Genomic DNA, 18,831 nt, shown 5'->3' on the forward strand with positions numbered 1-18,831 from the left:
CCAGGGCAGGAGCGGCTTGCTAGAGGCCTTGAGTCGGGTGTCTGACTCTCAGTCCCATGAGTTGAGACATTCCGTTCTTGACTTCCCTGGAAGCATCCTCCATGTGTAGCGCCAGCAGCCCTGATGCCCTAGAACCCCATGGGTTCCCTCACTTCCTGTTATGAATACCCTCCCCGCACTGCCTGGGAGATGGGTGTCCCTATCCGTGGGCAGAAACCGAGCCTAACCTAGAGGATTCCTCGGGGGCTGGGAGGCCTCGGGTCCAAGGCCCAGATTCTCTTCAAAGCTGGGTCACTGTGGGCCGTCTCCAGCTGGGCGTCTTGATCCTTGGGCATCTTTTATAACTGGGGCAAGGAAGCTCAGGAAGACAAATATGGGCCCCAGAATTGATGGAGACTTAATAAAGGAATGTTGCATGGTCACTAGTGTGCAGACTGCCCTTCACAAAATGGCCTCAAGACACGGTCCTGTGAGGAAACCTCATCCCCTAGAGTGACCTCATACTGGGAGAGAGGCAGAGCGGGTCATGGGCCAGAGACGACCCAGCACTGTTGGTATCTGGGAGACTCAGGGCTTCATCCCGTGAGAAGGGGCTTGTGTAGAAGAAATGTGAGGGTTTAGGGTCAGAGAGAACCGAGTTTACACCCCAGCCCTGCCCCTTACTGTGTGAGTTTGGGCAGGCGACTACCCTCTCTGAGCCTTGGTTTCCTTATATCTAAAAATTAAATAAAACGATAACAACAATGGCAATAATAATAATAACCTCCCTTAGAGCCAATATCAGGAGTCCATGAGCTGACGTACGTGAACCCCCCAGCACACAGTAGTTGCTCAGTAAATCCTGAGAACTGGCCTGGAGCCACAGCCTCCCTATTGCCACAGCAATCCCTCTCCCTCTGTCCCGCCCCACGCTCCCTGGCCCCTGCGGCCCCTCTCTCCATTTTTCTATGCTGTTGCTCTTTGGGGGACTTTGGGGCTGATACCTGAGAGAACTGCCAGTGAAGCTTCATTCTCTTGGCTTTGGCGTAACTGCACTCAATGAGCCGCGGCCGACTGTTGACGTCCACCAGGCACCGGTTGTCATCGTCATCTACTGTGGGGCTCAGGACGCCCACGTGGATCAGCTGGCTGCTCGTGTAGTACACGTTCTGGGGGTGGGGGGAGAACGAGGTTAAACGCTAATGATCAGAGGGATGGGGAGGGTGGCTGGGGCTTCTCGCTGGGCAGCTGGCAGAGATCATAGTCCAATGGCCTTCAAATTATTTTCTATGGCAATGGACAAGAAGAAACCCTTCTACATTATGATCCAGTATAATACCTGGTCCACATGTATAACTGAAACAAAATCTTCAAGAAATAAAACAGCCTTACTATATGCAATGAACTCTATTTTCTATTCTTTTCTTTCATTGAAAAACATTGGTCATAACCTTTTAAATTGATTTCACCAGCCACAGTTTAAAAAACACTTTTTGAGTCCATTATTTACAGGCTTGCTGACTTTCTCCCTCCATAAATATCTTGCATAAGATACCGTGCTTGGCCAGTAGCTAAAGAGCAGCAGACCTGGGCCAGGCCTTCAGGGAGTCCAGGGTCTTGCGGGATGGCAGGTATGTAACAGGTAATTTTCATCCAGACTAAGACTGTGGAGAGCAGGGGTTGGCCAACTTTTTCTTAAAGGGCCAGATGGCAAATATTTTTGGCTTTGCAGGTGTGTTGGGAGGTCCCCAAGTCCACCCCCAGGTCCGATGATTTGCTAGGACTCACAGGACTCAGCATGTAGTTGTACTCACAACTCTGATTTGTTACAGCAAATGGATACAAATCAAATCAGCAAAGGGACAAGGCACAGGGGGCAAAGTCTGGGGGTACCAGGAGCAGCTTCCAAGGGTCCTGTCCCAGTGATGGCACAGAATGTGCAGGAGTCCCCAGCAAGGAGCTGAGACAACACATGTGAAGGGTTGTCTACCAGGGAAGCGTGTGAGAGACTCAGCGCCAGGGGGTTTATTGGGGGTTGGTCACAGAGGTAGGTAATCTCTGCCTGGTAGGTACCCAAATTCCAGACTTCCAGAAGGAAGGCAGGTGTTCAGCATAAACCACCTTGTCACTGTAGGCACAGTGAGCCCCTCTTATCAGTTGAGGGAATGGTGGGAACTCTCCTGAAATCCAGGGTCCCAGATGCCAATCAAGGGCCCACCTTGTGAGCAGGCCTTCAAAGAAGAGCCGTCAGGCCTGCTGTGTTAACTTGCGCCTGCACACGGTCTCTGTCACTCAACTCTGCCATTGTAGTGTGAACATAGCCATAGCCAAGACATAAATGAACATCTGTGTTCTGATAACACTTTATTTACAAAAATAGGGGCTGTCCCATGGGCTGTGGTTTGCTGGCCCTGGCGGAGAAGAAAGCCACATGACCTTCAGTCACTTCCCTCCGCCTCAAGCAGTGGTTCCCAACAAGGGCTCTGAGTGGGCAGTCATAGGTTTTGTGAGCTCTTTTCTTCATACTACTAAAGACATTAACACACTCACCTATTCTTTGCTTTAGGTTAGAATTCAGGGTGGGCCCTCTTGTTATCTTGATCTATTCAAAAATTCTCACTGGTAAATAGTTTTGATTAATTCCAAATGATAAAATGAAGTATTTCTTGTTTTAGTAAAGAGGGTGGTTGACAAGAACTTTTTAAACATGGGTACAGGGCATAAAGGGACCATGGGATGAGAAGGACATGCAGGCGAGGAGGGTAAGTAAGGGGCGGTCCTTCAGGAGTATGTTCTTCCTGACCCTCAGAAATCCAGGGAGGGTGTGGAGAGGCAGGCAAGGGTCACTTCAGACATAGGAAGAGCCACAGGCCAATGAATCAGTCGAGGTCTCAACAGGAAACAGATACTCAACAGAGGGGACTCAGAGGAAGGTGTAATAAAGGCATAATTTTCAGTGGTGTGGGTAGGGTGGAAGGGAACCACAGGGATAGTATAGTTTCCTGGGATAGTAATACGGAGCTGTTACTACCCCTAGGCTCAAAGGAATGAGAGGAAAGAGCAGTCACCAGAATCTGTAAGAGAAAGTTTTATAGAGAGGGTTGACGTTCGAGAAGGGTCCAGGGAGGGAGGTTTGGGGATAATGGTGAGTAGTGGTGAATGAATACCCCAGCTTCACCCTCCCCTCAACACCGTGTTCTTCTGCTGGGTCAGCCCATTGGTGGAACCCAACTGGAAGCCAGAGAATATGGACCCATTGAAACATTCCATAAAGTCAGCCTCACAGGGTGGAAGGAAAAGGATGGAGAGTGGATCTGGAGGGACAAATGGAATATACTCATTACAGAGAGATCTGCTCTTACAAGACATCAGGTTTCGTGAATCCAGGGAGATAGACATCAAAACTACTAAGGTGACTGATTCTTCCCAGAACAGAGGTGAAGGATCACAGTGACCAAAGTTCTCAGCAGAGGCCAAATGTAGAATGTCAGCTTCAGTGTGGAAATGTGACCAGAACACAGCGGCCCAGGAGCCTATTCAACACCTGAACTGAGTAAGAAGTGGGCTTCTCATCAGAATCCTGAGACCGTCCATTATGTGGCCTGGATTTCCAGTTCACCACCAAGGAAAGCTGGTGACCTGCTGTGGATTCTAGTTATTGGAATTGGTGGAGGACTGGAAGACTTGTAAGCTTTAGGAAATTAAATAGATGCAGTTAGGCATCTCATCCGTCCATCCATCCAACAATCTCTAAGTTGAATTCTGAGGATACAGAGATGAGAAAGCATGGTTCCCATCCTGGAAGATCCAACAGCCACGTTGGGGAAACTAACATATCAGGAAATAAAGGCCTTAGTCACACTAATGTGAGAGCTGCCCCTGCTCCCTCCACTCGCCTACCCCGACTCTTGCTACTTTGAAAATATAAATGAAAACTCTCCACCTCCAGAAAGCCTTCCTTGAATATGCAAAAGTGTGGGGCCTCAGCCTGGCCCCTGGGCCTCTCTCCAAAAGGGGCACACTTATTTATGCACTGTGCTCTCTCCTCAGGACAGAGTATAGCTCTCAGTCACCTTGCATGCCAGGACCCAGATTTCTGGAGGCTCAGGAGTATGGGCTGCAAGACAGGGACAGCCAGGGAGCCAGCCAGTCACTGCCATCCCTCCTTCATCCTCGTCATGGGGCTTGGCTCTCATCTCCGGGGCGGGCTCCACAGACACGAGTGGCTGCCCAGGTAACAGCTGAAATCAGTTTTCTCCACTTAGCTGCTCTGAAGTGCCTGGGGGAGACGCTCTGAGAGACGTGTGCACTTCCTATCTGGTCCAGCTGTCGTCAGAGCCGCTTATGGCTCCTGAGTCTGGGAAAGTCATAGTGGGGACAGACAGTTGTTTGTCATGTAACATGCGAACAAGAAAGTGCATCTTGAGTGGTGTAACCACGGAGCCGGCAGATCGCAGAGAGACTCGGCAAAGAGGATTCTCTCGTTGTCACTCGGACACCTCAGAAGCCCAGCCCACGGGGGATTAAATTAATAAATGGCCTGAATACAAAAGAGAGGAAACAGTTTTGTACAAGATGCCCCACTTTGAGTGCCCGCAGGCCCAGCAAGCACAGCTATGCTTTCTGAGCCATGAGGAACCTGGAAGGCTTACGCAAGAAACAACTTAGAACTGTGGTTCTCAATGGGGGGCAGTTTTGCCAACCAGGGGATATTTGGCACTGTCTGGGGACATTTTTGGTAGTCATGAGTTGGGGGGGAGGCTGCTACTGGCGTCTAGTGGGGGGAGGTCGGGGATGCTGCTCAACACCCTACAATGTGCAGGACAGCCCCCACAGCAAAGAATCATCTGACCCCAAATGTCACGAGTGCTGCTAGTGAGAAACCCTGCCTTGGCTAAAAATAAAGGCTGAAGTGTTTTTAGCTCTTATTTGCATGCTTTATCCCACTGAATCCTACCAACAACTCTCTGAGGTGGGTGCTGCTATTACCCCATCTTGTAGATGAGGAAACTGAGGCACAGAGAAATGAAGTAACTTGTCCCGAGTTGCACAGTGGGAGAACAGTAGCTGAGATTTAAACTGACACTAGAGCCGCCCCTGTGACCTCTCACCTCACGCGCCTACCTCCCTCGGGTCACTCCAGCTCCAGCAGCCAGGCTGCAGGCGGAGAGGCCGGGAGGCTGGCTCAGAAAGCTCCCACTGTGGTCCATTCGAGCCCAGAGGGGGGCCTGGACTAAGGGAGCAGCAGAGGCTGGAGGGGCCTTCACTAAAAGGCCGGTTAACACAAGATGGTACGAGGCGCTAAGACGGCTACATCCCTCCCGAGCCTCCCGTCAGAGATGGAGGGCGGGCTGTTATCCTGTCTGAGGATGTTTTACAAACCCCCGGGGCATGGAAACAACACCCCCGACCACTTAGCTCCTCCTCGGCTGCAAATGATTGATTCAGCTCATCCTCTGCTCAGCCCTGTACAGCTCAGCAGGGCTACAAACCCCATCCCGGCATTTCATTCTGATGCTTCAAGAGAAAGAGAAGAATCACCAGCAGAGTGAAAGAGCAGACACATCCGCAACTCGGGTCTCACACCAGTGGCATCTTCCTCTCCCTCAGGCTGGGGACAGGATCCATGGCTGACAGCTAAGCCGGACAGACAGCCAGGGAGCCTACATCACGCCCCCCCCCCCCCACCTCACCGGGTGCACACTCCTGCCCTCAGGGCCACAGAGCCAAGGCCGGGCAAAGACCCCCAGGGCTGGAGGGGTCCCTTGCTCCACCCAGACAAGCAACGGCCCCCATGCGGCAGGACACAGGTGTCCTCAGCATCCTTTCTCTTCCTGGCATGCATGGAGGTGAGAACCGCCTCTCTCAGAGACTGAGGGGTGGCCTCCACAGGATCCCCCCCCTCACGTGTACGGAACATCTCCTCACTGGCAGAAACCGCCGCTGGGGGTGGAACTGCTCCAGGAGGGGCCGGGGGAGAGGAAAACAGACATACTTCTGTACACCTGTACACAGGCCCTCTGCCAGGTACTTTCCATACTTGTGGTCACCTTCATTTTAAGAACCGGAAACTGAGGCTGAGAGGGTTTAAAACATCTTGCTAGAGTGCACAGGCAGACAGCTTCTCTCTATGTCCCTGTCGAGGGGGTGGTTGTAGGGAAGGCTGAGTTCTTGGCAGTTCAGGGCCTTCCTCCCACTCCCCACATCTGTGGAATAGCCCAGATGGTCTCCCCAGCCCTGGGCAGGGCCTCCTCTCAGCCTGGGCTGGGAGTGGGGCACCACCTCCCACCAGTCCCAGTCCTGGCCCAGCGCAGGAGCACAGCTCCTGAGGGCTGTCCTGAGCTGTCCCTCAGAACCAGCAATGGGACCATCTGTGCCATTCCCACCAGATTTTCACACTGAGCCCTGAGGGCTCCAGAAAGGGGTCTCAGGGGCCTGTGAGGGCAGTCAGGTCTGGGAGGATGGGGCCTGGTGGTGAGGCTCTAGGGCCCCCTCCCAGCCCAAGCAGGGCAGATTTTCTCTTGTCTTCATTATATTTGGCTTTCATATAACATTTTGTTCAAAGAAAAGGTTACAAAGAATTTACAAAAAAGTTAGAAAACCGCTGCTCTAAAACATGAGGCATTTGTCCAGGAGGAAGATGTTCAGGCTTAGTAAACCTCCATTAGCTTAAACCTCCCCCAACCAGAATTTGTAAACATTTGGATGGGTAGCTTTGACCTCCTGTCTCCATCCTCCACCAGGCCCTCACTCGCTGCATTCTTTAATATGACCAAGTTCCATATTTGTCAATCATACTATCCCTCTTCTATCTAGACTTTGATACCTGCATCACGATATATTAGCCTCTAAGGAAATTCTGGAGGGTCCCCAAGCTGAGCAGAGGCTGAGAGGAAAGAATCATGGGATGGCAGAGGGAGAGGAAGGAGGGCCTCCAGGCAAAACAGGAATGTGGAGCCACATGGGGCTGGTTACATTACTTAATAACACGTTTTCAAGGCACAACAGAAGTACCAGCTCTCTTCCAAGCAACGGGCATGTGGATTTTGAGCAGCTTTATTTCCTCCATTAAGCGAGGTTTCCTTGGCAACACTGCTGGCCTGAGTGGGTGCCCTTGAAGGATGAGGTGTCTTAGACACATTTAGTGACTCTCATTGAGCCTCTAGCATGGGGGGCAGCGGTGGTGTTGAGCTAAAACCTTCCTCAGCCCGGGGAGTGGTGAGGGGGCTGGAAAGGGGAGAGCCACACTGGGACACTCTTTACAAGAGGTTCTAGAACCCACCACAGGGAGAAAACAACTCTATTTGCAGGGTGCTTTCGTGGGCAAAGTGACCCGGGTGAACTAGCATCCTTGTGGTCATTTCTTTGGACACTTAGAGGGCATCTGTACTCTGGAGGATTGTTGCAGCCCAGCAAAGAATTAAGAGCCCAGCTCTCTGCAGGGTTCAGGGGACACACCAGGGGAGTAACACAGTCTAGGGGTCGAAAATCATACATAATGGGGTGATTACAAAGTGTCAAAATTGGGGGTGGGGTGGGCAAAGATCATTGAAGGGAGGGCCAACCTGTAGGCTGGACCACGGCAATAGGGTGGGCTTCCTGGAGGAGGCGGTGTGCACTGGAAGAGAAGGATCTGGGAGTAAATGAAAAGGGGGAGGATGGAGGAATCAAAAGGACACGCTCCTAAATGCAGTCAAGCGAAGGCAGGGCTGTCTACCTGAGCTACATGTTAGATCACCTGGGGAGCTTTAAAAACTACAAATCACAGTCACAGCTAGTGGGGCCTAGACATGGGGATTTATTCCAGGTGATTCCAATGTGCAGCCAAGGTTGAAAACTAGCTGTGTTAAGGAGAATTTGGGCACCTAGGGGAGAAATGCAGGGACAGTACCCACGACTGCCTGGATTCCAAGCCTCCCTCTCATCGTGTGGGGCAAGCTGCACCCCTGTCTGCTGGGGCATTGTTTTTAAGGCTCTGATGCAGGTGGCCAAGAGGTTAGGAAGCACCGCTGTTTAGAACAATGGTTCTCGAAATGTGGTCCCAGCATCATCTGGGAACTTGTTAGAAATGCACACTTTTGAACCCAAAACCAGACCTACTGAATCAGAAACTTGGAGAGTAGGTCCAGGAATCCATCTGATGCATGTGACCGTTTGAGATCCACTCATCTAGGAGAAACATGGCTAGTGGGATAGAGGGAACATGGGCTCCCAAGTCAGGTGGGCCTGGGTCTCAATTCAGCACCTCCACCCCTCACTTCTCCGCTGGGAAGCCACTCCGAGCCTCAGTTTCTGGCCCTGTAAAATGCAGTTGTGAGGGCTGGAATACTGATAGCCCCTAGTCTGGCCACAGGAACTGCAGGGCAGGAACAAGGAAGGCAGGGACACAGGTCTCTGTAGGAAGGCAAGAAAAGACCCGGGAGGGAGGGGACTGCTGATCTGGCTGCCCTGCCTCGACCCCTTCATCTTGGTGGCCCCTGTCCCGAATCTGACTGGCCAGTGGGCCTGTGGGAAAGGATTCACAGAAACACAGGCAGGGTGGAAGCATGATCGGGGGGAAGAGGGAGCGGAGCTTTGCTCTATTAAATTTCAATTTGGAGTGGTGGCTGTGCCGGAAATGGGCTCTCTGTCCTCTCTCCCGAGAATGAGCTGCTGGCCCCTCTGCAGAGAGGGCGAGCAGATTTAAGGGTTTGGTTGCTGGTCATTAACCCCTTGACACAGAGGTTAGTTACTGTGCTGAGGGCAGCAAGACGCTGCTGCTAAATCAGGAATGAAGAGGAGTCATTTCCAAAATGATCTTATGTTCACTACCCACAGAACCGGGTACATAGAGGGGCTGGAGAGCATTTATAAATGTTCTGTTTGCTGTAACTGTGAAGGAGCACACATGTGGAAAGTGGGGTCCCTAGCTCACAGCTCCCCTTGTGAACCCATTTCCCTGGTGGAGGGGGAACCGGCAAGACTAAGCACATGAACCCCTCCCAGGTTGCAGAGAGAGGTTTGTAACTGGCACCAGCCCACAGTCTGTAGTCAGTCCAGTTTAATTCAGCAAATACTCCTTCCTGCCCACTAGGGTGCCGGGCCTGAGCTGGACACTGGGGAGAAGACGGGAGCAAGTCACGCCCTCCCTTGAGGAGCGCCTAGCCTGGTGGGGAGACAGCTGGGCTGGAGGGTGAAGAGAAGAGCCTCATCGTGGGCTTGGAGTAGATGAGGCGGCGTGGGGAGACGAGGCTGGAAAAGCAGCTTGGGGCTGAAGAGCTTGCACAGCACGCTGCCGGCAGTGGGGAGCTACGACTTCAGATTAACGTGTCCCTCTGCTTGTTCGCACATCTGAGGGGGGCTCAGCGTCTCGAGTCAAAAATATTCAAGGAGGCTGGAAAGCAAGCTTGGCCTAGAGGTGACTCACGTGCTTCTGTAGAAGAGTTCAGTGTGGCCTGCAGGGCAGCAGGAACAAAAGGCGTCATCTTTGAGTGGAAGACTGAACAGAAAAAGCTAGGCAGTGCCTGATCTCCACCTCCACTGTGCCCCTGACCCGCCAGCCGGGGAAGCAGCCACTCGGCACTCTTGCAGAGCTCAGAGAGGCTGACTTAGATGCATAGCTGTCTGTGTGTTTTCATGTTTCATTCCAGCCTGTGCCCACAGCACAGGTATCAGTCATCTCGTTACCACCTTCTATGGGGTTGTTTGCAGCCCAGTCAGCCAGATCAGCAGCCCTAATCCCCCAGCTTGCTTTGTCTTTTCTTCCTGTGTCATTCTGAGCTCCTGGGGTGCCCTGGGCCCGGTGTGTCCCTGTGAGCCCAGGAGAGAGCCAGGTGAAAGGGGTCACCCTGGGCTTCCTGTGTGGAAACCAAGGGCTGAGCAGGAGTGAATTACCAGTGAGAGACTAGAGACACACCAGAGAAGTGAGCTGTAGGGTTCTCGAAGTGTGGGGAGTTTTACTTGCTTTCTTGTAACAGCATCTTGCCTCACCCTGGCCATAAGGGTAGGCATGTTTCACAGGCTGGCCAGTCAGAGTACCCCGTTGCCTTGTCCCAGGGATTGGCTCCAGGATGGGCATGTGACCCAGTCTGGGCCAATGAAAGTCCTCCTTGGGATCTTCTGTTTCTGGGATCAAGCTGGAAGGCTCTAAGCCCAGAGCTACCTGCTGGTTCTTCCTCAGGTAAGTCAGGGAAGCCCCTTCCCCCTGAACTAGAGGAGAGGCTACGGTTACACATGAAGGGAACCAGAGGAGGGAGAGAGAGAGAGAGGGGGAGAGAGAGAGAGAAAGTTAGGCAAGCTTCATTCAAGTCCCTGGATCCAGCCCTGCCTTAACCAGAGCTAGACATGGACTTGTCAGTTACATGAGATGATAAAATTTCTTTTGCATTTAAGTTGGCTTCAGTTGGGTTTCTGTCACTTGCAACCAAGAGTCTTGACTACTACAAAACATACAGAGAACCAGAACACCACAGAGGATGAGGCAAAAGGATCATCAAGTCATATAGCCCAGTAGTCCTCAGCCACAGGGTAAATGTAGATGTCATGTGTGTATAAGGTTTATTCATTCGTTACAATAAAGCAAGTCACTTGTTTTAATCATAAAGTACTGAAGTTTGTGAATGTCTGACTTTTGTGGGTTTTTTTCCACAAGATAAGTAAATCTCTCACTCATTTGCATGCCTGTATGCTTCTTCAGGGGGTAAAAAGTTAGTGAGCCTGGAGGTTCACATAGCCCTGGTAAGCCCCTAGGAGTGGGCTGAGTATCTGAACATTATCCATCATGTGGGTGTAAGTCGAGAACCTACAGAGGAAGCACGAGTTATGAGGAAATAAGATTGGTGTGCTCCAGGATAAGACAAGGGACAGGTGCCTTGCACAGGGCTCACCAGCTGAGCCCCTCATTTTCTGCAGCCTCCTGTGTCTGTCTCTAGGAGCAGTGCTTGCCAACTGCCCCAGCTAGAGCCCCTCATTCACGTGCTGCTGCTGCTGCTCCCCCATTCCTCCTGCTCTTGGCCTGCATCCCAGCCCATCCCGGCTGCCTGACTCAGGGGGCTGCCTGGGGAGCTCTCTCCAGCAGAGCCCAATGGGAGTTGCAAAGGAAGGCCACAGGCAGAAACATGCTGCGGAGGGAGAGATCACAGAGGAGGCCCCAGCAATAGCAATGGCCAGGGTGGTGGGTCAGGCCCCAGTGACTGAAGAGGAGGGCTTGTCATGGGGAAGAAGGATGTGCACAGGATGTGTGCTGTGTCAGAACAAGATGAGAGGGGCAGAACCAGGGATTGGGACAGGCAGCTGTGAAGGGGCAGGAGAAGGTAGCATTGTACTTGGCCTCCCATGTCTAACAGTGACCCATCTCTGCTGAGAATGGCTCTGGCCAGGAGTGGACCCCACATGGTCTGTGTTCTGTGACTCTGCCACCTGCCCATCGGTGCGAGTGGGGCTGTGAAGGGGCCAAGAAGGCTCTCTCCGCCCAGGCATTTAAAACGTGAACTGGAGAGATACAGAGACGAGGCAGCCCCGTAGCTAAGACATCTGTAGGGCAATTCTCTAGAGAAGACCGTGGACTTTTACTGTGAGGCCACTGGAGCTGCCCTTATTCTTGCCTTTCCCCTGTCAATCCTCCCTTTGAGTCTATAAAATGAACCACCCCAGGTTTCTCTAATAGCATCCACCCTTTGTTTTTAGCTTAAGCTACCCAAATTTGTTTTAGTTGTTGTTGATATAATAACCCTCTCCCCTCAAATGAACAAATACAGTTTGCTTGCTCATCAGTAGGTTCTCTATCTTCAAGAAATCCCAAACACTCACGATCTGACTGCTGGTCCCATCTGGGCCCCTGTTTTGGAAGGTATTGCTCAAAGCCCTTCATAGCTGCATCTGCTTGTCTGCCTACAACCTGTGCCTACTCACTGACAAACAGCTAAGATGGAGCATCTCGTGTGCATGGAGGAAAATGTGTCCTGGCATTCCTCTTTTCAAAAACATGACAATCTGCCAAGTCGCCATCAGTCAACGCGTGACAGTCAATGCGTGCTCCTTAACCGCTCTAACAGATTGATTTACTGCCTGTCCTCTGAGGCCACTTCTGCGTCCCTCTCCTGACTGAGCTGTTACACATCCCCGCATCATTAGCGTCAGGCTTGGCCACGTGTCTTTAACCAATAGAATGTGAGCAGGAGAGACATATGTCATTTCTAAACAGAAGCTTTAAGAGCAATCACGTGATCTACCGTATCTTGTTTTGCTCTCTGCCACAGGACTGGCAGTGTCCCAGACGAGCGCTGCTCCTCGGGCCCCAGAAAAAAAGTGAGGTGACACAGAACTGAAGCTGAACCAGAATAACCATACAGCATGAGCAAGAAATGAGCCTTTCTGGTTGTAAGCCACTGTGATTTGAGGGTCATCAGCTGAAGCTGAATGATAAAGAAATTAAAACTAGATGAAGGGTGCTGCCAAACCCTAAAATATGGGACATTGACTTTGGCGCCAGAAAGTGGGCGGTGAGGGACCACCCCTGGAGGCTGGAAAGATGGTGACCTCTTTCACGCAGGGGTGAAATATTTAGCCAAACTGTTGCCTGTAATAACTCGGTAGACTGATAACACAGCAAGTGAGCTCTTGCTTTAGATGAAGAGCACGCCTTTGTTACTATCGGCTGCCTTTGACAAGGCAAAGGAAAAGGAAGCTGAGGTCAGAAAAGACCCGGACGGATAGCACGACCTTGAATGTTTGTCATTGTAAGCCACTTGGGTTTTGAGGTCACCTGTTACTGGAGCATAACAAAGCCTGAGCTGACTGACACAAACATTTTGCTATGCTCCTCACCAAATAATCACACAAAAATAGAATCACAAAACGTGACGCATGCTCTTAAGGAAAAGTACAAGGGACCTGGAAGATATACACCAAGGGGACTTGATCTAGTGGGGGAAGGGGAGGAGGTTGACTCAAGAAAGACTGACTCTGGATCCAAACTGGCTAATTCAAGTCGCCACTCTCATTGTTCACTAGCTGTGTGACTATAGACAATTTACTTGGCCATTCACGCTCTCAATTTACTCCTCTGTAAAAGCAGGAGACAATAACGGTACCTACTGCATAGGGTTGTGGGAGATTATATAGACTTAGTGCCGGCTAGTGTTAGCCGTTAGCGATGCTCTTGTAACACGGGTCTCTCCCCATCAGATTCCAGGTTCCCTGAAGGCAGAGACCATGCTTGCTTGTTCTATTATCCAACCCACTGCTTGACATGTAACATATACTTAAAACATATGAGTTGATTAAACGAATGTGTTAATAAACTATCCCAGGACATTGAACTCCAGCTCAGCAATCCATCCAGGCTCCTCCCTGGTGCCTGCTTCAAATCCCTTACTCTAAGACTCCTCTAGGCTTATTTCTGCCCAGGTTGGACCAGTAACTTGGACAACACCCTCTATGTAGCCCTGTGGATTAATAGCTTAGATAGAACAGTATTCTCTCTCCAGGAAAATATTCCCAATGTTTGCTCCCAGGACACAGTCTGTGCCAGGCCTAACCCTTACCTGGCCCCATGAGCAATGAAGGGGCTCAATTCTTTGCTGGCACACCACAACTGTTATCCTGCACTGAATTAAGAATAGTTTAGAATGTTCCCAGGGAGAGGGTATGTGTCTGTGTGTGAACAGAGATTTTAACATATGGCCAATGGAGATCTGGACTCACCAGCAACGTCAGTGATCAGGAAGATGGAGGAAAGAGCATGGCAATAAAACCTGCAGGTTAAGACCCAGCAGGGAGACATTAGCTCAGAAAAATGGACTTCGCGTGGATGAAATATTAGTGCCTGATTTTAATTTGCAAATATAAATCTCTCTATTTCGCCTGCTCCAACACCATCTCCATTTTCCTCTCGCTCTTTCCTTGGAAGAATATAACCTGCTTCAATGGGAAAAAAAGGTCCGGCTCATGTCTTCAGCAGATGTTACAGATCTCAGATGGCAATGCCAGATGGATCGCACTATGACAGAGAAAGCGTTAGGAAACTGAGGCCATTCTTTTTGGGGATTCCTTTTCTTGCCATATCATAAGATAGGTGCTCAATAGATATTTTTGGATGAATGAGTGAACAAATGAATGAGTGAATGAATGAAATAATACAAAGCGAACATGATAGGGCATTGTGATTCATTATTAAAAATAGCCACAGTTTTTCCCCATCCTTGCATGCAAACCACTTTGCAATGTGGCTTCGTAGCTCCTCCTTTCAAAGACGGAATCTGTTTCTCTGCCTTCAAGTCTGGGCTTGGCCATGTGACTTACTCTGGCCAAGGACAACATTTCCATGGCAGACACGACGCAAGCAGAGACTGAAAAGCCCTCATGCAGGTACGCTGGCCCGTTGTTGCTGCTCTTAGAACCCCTGCCACCACTGCCATGTGAACAAGCCTGGACTGGCCTCTCGGATGATGAAACACACGTGGCCCAGAAGTCCCTTCACTCCAGTTGACAGTCAGCCAACCTCCAGAAGCTGACATAACTAGCTGACCAGCAGCTGGCCACAGATGGCCCAGTGGGCCCAGCAGCAAAAAGGGCCAGTGCAGCCAGCCCAAACTGTCGACCCTCAGAATCTTGAGCTAAATAAATTAAATGGGTGTGTCTTAAGCCACTAAATTTTGGGTAGTTTGCTAGGTAGCAGAAGTGTACTGATACAGGCAGCTCGCTTCCCAGGAGCGCTTGTGAAGTTCATGGCACAGAGTGCAGGTGCTCAGCAAGTCACTGTTCCTTTTTCCCTCCTGATTGAAGAAAATAAGTGATTATAATAATGATAATATTTCCCACTTAATGAGCTCTTACTATATGTCAGAGATGCTAAGGTCTTTACAAATACACTTATTTCACTCTCCAAATAACCCTGGATAAGTGGAGTATTATCATCTCCATTTTTAGGTGAAAAAACAGAACTAGATAGAGGCAAATGAATGGAGAGCAGGTGGCAGAGCTGGGAGATGAATTCAGGTCATCTGGCTCCACAGTCCAGCTCTCAACCACTTCAATATCCTGCCTCTCACTAAAGAAAGGCGGGTTCAATACCACCCCTTTCCACCTGCGTCTCCACGCCTGAGCGCTCTTCCCGCTCTGCATTTGCTCTCCACATCCGATGCTGTCTTTAAGGTCCAGGTGCAGCTCCTCCTCCAGGAAGGCCTCCCTGACCTCTCTAGGTCACTATGCCCCAGCCCTCTTTTCTCCTTGGCAGCGGGGACCCTGATCCCTTCCCCTGGCAGAGCGGAGGCTCCACGAAGCCCTGCTGATTCTGGACTGAATGCACCGTGACGTGATGGAGATCAAGTTCAGCTGCTGTGAGGACAGCTTTGGGAGCGGGTGCTTTGTCCTGGGCACAAAAGTGAGGGACCATGGGTGACCGCAGAGGCTGTAGTACAAGGAGAGGTGGTTCCCTGATCTGATTCTGCCTTCCTCCCGTCCTCCCAGTTCCCACAGGGCCTACTTGTGGGTTTTCCGTGGCCACAGGATATTCCTTAGAGGAGACACCAGTGGAGGCTGCAGCATTAAGACTCCCTGGCAGAAAATCTGCCTCTTCCATCTCCACACATCACTCTCCTCACCACTTCCCGAGCTGTCAGGGAGAAACTAACCATGTAAGTGAGGGCAAGAAGGAAACAACACAGCACAGATTTTCTGGGTGATACCATTCTCAAATATCATATATTGTGTGATAAGTTGTCTATTTTCATGAAAATATATGATTTTCAATGAAGGCAATTCACTAAGTGTGTAACTATATAAGATTTAATTGTTGTGGTCTTTATGGGGCTCTCTCATCCTCTCTCCACCCCACATGCTCTATGCTTCTCTCCCCCACTGATCTTCCTTTGTTTGCCCTCCCTCCTACGCCTTCTCTTGAGTCTTCTGAAAATGTCTCTCAAACTCCCAGTATCTTTTAAAGACAGTCCTTTCCAACCAAAAGAGCCTTTGCCTGTCCCTACCAAACATGGCTCTTCCTGGAGGATACTGCCACCCTGGGGTGCTTTGAAACTGCTGATTCTGCCATCAGGGACACGAGATGGGGCTGCCACTCTCCTCCCCCCACAGCATCCCTTCTATACCTCAGCTCCTCCATCCCTATATAAAACCATCTTCTCATTCAGCATCAAACTCAGACACCACCAAGCTCTGCCCACTCTGTTCTTCTCACCACATGCTTCCCAGGCAGTCCACCTCATTCATCAAGGTCTTTGGCATCCCAGCTTCCTCTACATCCCACCAGGCATCATTCCAGGGTCTTGGTCAATGAATGACAACCTGCGTGGCAGCCTCAACTCCAGGGAGGGCCACTTGAACTGCACCTGAGCCACTCACGCCCAGACCCTAGCTCTCAGTGCCCAGAGCTGTTGCACCCCTGAAGTCTTATCCTCCTACCCAACTTGCACCCAACTACCCACTAATCTTGATTATTCCCACTCTTATTTCCCAGATGCCTGCTGGTCAACCTAATTGAGACCTTCAGAATAATAATCTTTTTTCTTTCCTCCCATACTGTCAGCTCCCTCCTGGCTTCTCCACATCCCTAGAAAGGCTGTACCCAAATTCCTTCAATCATCCCCTTGCCAGCACCTTCCAGTCTGTAATTCCTTATTCTTTCTGCCTTCTACACACTGTAAATGCCACCTCTGCAGCCTCATTCTCCTTCCCCACACTTTTTCCCTCGAGGTTGGGCACCACCCAAGAAAAATCATGGAATTGGGCAAGTTAGACCCACCACAAACTCACATTCCTCAGCCTCAGCCAGGCCCTCCACACTACCTGGTATTCCTTCTTTGGGTGCCTGTTCAGCCTCTGAGGCACCTCTCCTCAGTGGGGTTTCTAGATCCTCTCTACTCTTGAACATAACCAGATCTCCCAAAACAGCCTGCAAACGTGTTCCTCTTGACCCTCCCTCCATCCTGCCCTCGAGCCTCAGAGGCAGGAGTCCCTCTCCTGTAGTCCAGGCCAACCCCGCTGGCCTGGGACCCCACCCTCTGCTGTCCTGCCCTGTCCCCACCCCCAGAATGTTGCTTCATTCTCTCCCCATATATCAGACTTCTTTCTCTACTGACTTCTTTCCCCCAGCCTCAAAACATGTTCCCTTATTGCTTTCCTTAAAAACAAAATCAGAATATACACCTTATTTCAACCCTATACCCCTTCTAGTAGCTGGCCCTTTTCTCTCCATCCGTTCATAGCAAACTCTGGGGAAGAGGAGTCTACGCTCGCCGGCTCCTCCTCCTCACTCGTTTCTCTGGATAGGGCTCTCCTGCTGCCATGTCCTCCCAGACATGCCACGACCATCGCATGCACTGTGGGGGAGGAAATGCTCCCGTAGCATCAACTGTCCTCATTTTCCAGGGCAGGTGCCAGGGCGAATCTCGCCACCCTAGAGACCCCCAAAGGGATTGAGAAGGTGAATGCTGACTCAGTCTATTTTATGATCACCACTTCAAAGTCTTTAATTTTCCATGAATTTAGTCATTCCTTCATTCAACACACATTTGTTAAGCACCTATAAGGCCCCAGACAAACATGATTGAGTGACTTCTGAGCAGCTCAGCACATTCTGAGAAGCTAAAGATTCAGCAGAGATGTAAATGTGTTCTGTAGCCCAGTTCTACAAGAATTAAGACCAGCAAGTCCTTTTTCCTGCAGAAAAAATGTTACAAAATTTTCCTTTTAAGCATGTCCTTCACCCAAGTCAACCTTCACTCCCACACATGTTCCTGCATTTAATGGTGTATTTTTCAGCACCAAAAAAATAAAGCTTTTCTGGTGACTGATTTAGAAAGCCCTGCTCTGCTGAAATTCCCAGTCTGTTAACACAGTGCTAAGCTCAAGGACTCCACTACAGCTCTACACTGGTGGGACTAATGCACAGCAATGAGCAGATTTCAGAAAAAGCAGCTTGGATAAAGGCAGTGTGGTGACAATGGAGTTAGTTGGGAAAATCAAATATAAGAATCCATTTATGCCCGTGATATATTCCGAACACATCTACTTAGGAATTTTCTTGAAACAGACAAGCATATCCTTAAGCTACCCTGATATAAACACCATTCCGAAGTCCCTACTCAATATCACCAGCCATTCCCAAGTCCCAGAGCCTGTTTCTTATGCTCCTTCTTGGCCACATTCTCAGCTAGGGGTGATACAACCTCGTCCAGGGCACCTTTGGAGATGCGTGGGGATGGCTTGGTCCCACATTGACATCACTGCTGGTCAGAATCCAGGGATGCTAAACATTCCATACAGCGAAGAACTGCCCTACCCAAAATGTCAGTGACACTCTACTAAAAAACAGGAGCGAGGAGTGGCAAATGATGCAGAGCACTTCTTGAGGGCCTGCACTTTGTGCAAAGGGCAGCAGAGCACTCACGTTAACTATGGGGAAACCTCCCTACTGCCTGCTCCAAACGGATGAAGGCGGAAGTTTCTTTTGGGGGGCCGGGGGCTGTGTACCTGTGCCATTCAGGAGCCGTCTCTCTTCTGAGACGGAATGCTTGTAGCTTACACTCTGTCACTGGCTCGCTGCTCTTATCCTGGGATCTCCTGGATGCGGTTCTTCAAGACCATCTTTTCTTTTTTTTTGTGAGGAAGATCAGCCCTGAGCTTACATCTATTGCCAATCCTCCTCCTTTTTTCTTCCCCACCTTTTCTCCCCAAAGCCCCAGTAGACAGTTGTATGTCATAGTTGCACATCCCTCTAGTTGCTGGATGTGGGACGCGGCCGCAGCATGGCCGGACAAGTGGTGTGTCAGTGCGCGCCCAGGATCCGAACCCGGGCTGCCAGTAGCGGAGCGCGTGCACTTAACCGCTAAGCCATGGGGCCAGCCCCCTTCAAGACTA

At 50.5% G+C, this 18,831-nt stretch overlaps 1 protein-coding gene across 2 annotated transcripts in view; it reads right to left on the reverse strand.

Moving 5' to 3' along the window:
* Window positions 1-18,831, reverse strand: part of GALNT18 (polypeptide N-acetylgalactosaminyltransferase 18) — a 342,317-nt gene that overhangs the window by 15,140 nt on the left and 308,346 nt on the right. For both annotated transcript variants that reach the window (XM_058545987.1, XM_058545985.1), the window contains one exon: window positions 984-1,148. In XM_058545987.1, coding sequence (XP_058401970.1) covers window positions 984-1,148 — 165 coding nt within the window. The remainder of the gene's footprint in view (window positions 1-983; window positions 1,149-18,831) is intronic.

This window comes from Diceros bicornis, chromosome 7, assembly GCF_020826845.1.
Source record: "Diceros bicornis minor isolate mBicDic1 chromosome 7, mDicBic1.mat.cur, whole genome shotgun sequence".
NCBI classification, from domain to species: domain Eukaryota; kingdom Metazoa; phylum Chordata; class Mammalia; order Perissodactyla; family Rhinocerotidae; genus Diceros; species Diceros bicornis.